The sequence below is a fragment of the Acanthisitta chloris genome, unplaced genomic scaffold (assembly GCF_000695815.1).
Source record: "Acanthisitta chloris isolate BGI_N310 unplaced genomic scaffold, ASM69581v1 scaffold17837, whole genome shotgun sequence".
NCBI classification, from domain to species: Eukaryota; Metazoa; Chordata; class Aves; order Passeriformes; family Acanthisittidae; genus Acanthisitta; species Acanthisitta chloris.
The window spans coordinates 13,002-14,623 of record NW_008681128.1 but is presented as its reverse complement, the minus strand read 5'-3'; the positions used below and the strand labels follow the sequence as shown (position 1 = coordinate 14,623).

General features: G+C 64.1%; 1 protein-coding gene across 1 annotated transcript in view; it reads left to right on the top strand.

Annotated features, from left to right (window-relative positions):
- Positions 1-262: 262 nt before the first annotated feature.
- COL7A1 (collagen, type VII, alpha 1) overlaps positions 263-1,622 on the top strand; it is a gene marked incomplete at its 3' end in the record, with an annotated part of 14,352 nt that continues 12,992 nt past the window's right edge. Inside the window, exons 1-6 of the mRNA XM_009077992.1 lie at positions 263-344; positions 453-633; positions 711-870; positions 968-1,061; positions 1,146-1,304; positions 1,518-1,598. Of these exons, the coding sequence (XP_009076240.1) occupies positions 263-344; positions 453-633; positions 711-870; positions 968-1,061; positions 1,146-1,304; positions 1,518-1,598 (757 nt within the window). The remainder of the gene's footprint in view (positions 345-452; positions 634-710; positions 871-967; positions 1,062-1,145; positions 1,305-1,517; positions 1,599-1,622) is intronic.

Sequence of the window (1,622 nt, the reverse complement as noted above, 5' to 3'; positions counted from 1 at the left end):
GGCAGAGCCCGGGCTGGAGAGGAAGAGCTGGAGCGGGGCCAGGCGCTCCCCGTACCCCCCGCACCGCGGATAGCCCCACCGGGTGTACACGGGCAGGCTGCTGCCCCTCTACCCCGGCCCGAATCAGGGGCTTTCCTTGTGCCGTGGGACCCTGCCAGGTGTCCTGGCACGGGTGGTGCCGGGACCTCCCGGACTGCGGTCCCCGAGGAGTGGGGCTGGTGTGGGGAGGTGGCGGCAGCATCCTCTTCCGCAGGCTCCCACGATGAGCGGCCGGCTCCTGCTCCTGGCAATGCTCCCCGCATTCCTGAGTCCCCCGGCTGCCACAGCGCAGAAAAGGAGCCAAGGTGGGTGCGGAGCACTGGGTGCATGAGGCAGGTGGGACAATGAGAGGGGCTCAGCACCACCATGCTGTGGTTCCAGTCTATGCCCTGAGCGCTGTCACTGCCCCACAGCGGTGTGCGAGGATGTGCTGGAAGCTGACATCGCCTTCCTGGTGGATGGCTCATCCAGCATCGGCAGGAGCAATTTCCGTGCTGTCCGCACCTTCATGGATGACCTGGTGGGGCCCTTCGTGCAGGTGGTGGGAGAGAAGGCAGTGCGCTTCGCCGTGGCACAGTACAGTGATGACCTGCGGTGAGCCCCAGGGTGGGGCACGTGAGGGGGCAGGATGGCAGGGCTGGGAGGTGACAGTGTCCTCCTGCATCTCCCAGGGTGGAGTTCCCCTTCTCACAGCACACTGATGGCATGAGTGTCCGGAGAGCCATCCAGCAGCTGAGCTACAAGGGTGGCAACACACGGACCGGTGCTGGCTTCCGCTATGTTGCTGACAACTTCTTTGGCCCCAAGCAGCTCCGGCCTGGAGTCCCCCAGGTACGTGCAGGGCTGTGGCCCTGGGGACACCCACGGGGAGAAGTGATAAGTCCATGGGCCTTGTGCTGGATCTCACAGCTCTTGCCCGGCCCTGCAGATCTGCATCCTCATCACGGATGGCAAGTCCCAGGATGATGCTGAGGGGCCAGCAGCGAAGCTGAAGAGCCAGGGCATCAAGATCTTTGCCGTGGGTGAGCGAGGCTTCAGCACCATGTGTGAGGGTCTCCCGCTTTGTTCAGAGTCCCTCCCTCACCTAGCATCTCCCTCTGTCCCAGGGATTAAGAACGCTGACCACAAGGAGCTGATCCGTGTGGCCTCAATGCCTGCTGAAGCCTTCTTCTTCTACGTCGGTGACTTCAAGCTGCTGGGCACACTGGTGCCACTGATGACACGCAGGGTGTGCACAAGTGTTGGGGGCACCCTGCGCCAGCTGGGTATGGGCCCTCATCCTCTTCCCTGAGGGGCTCGAGCGCTGGCAGTGCTGGGTGCCTGGCTGTGCTCATCGTGGATGCACCCTTAGCACTCATTCCCCCCAAAATGCCCTCCTGGACATCCCATCCCACCGGGCACACAGCTGTGCCATCCCAGCAAGGTCTCCCCACTGCCTCATGCACCCTGGAGATGACAACCCCTGTGCTTCCCCACAGATGGGCCGAGCCACACTGGCCCCTCCAACCTGGAGATCCTGGAGCGGGGCCTCGACCAGCTGCGGATCCGCTGGACGGCCGGCCGGCGCCCTGTCACTCGCTAAA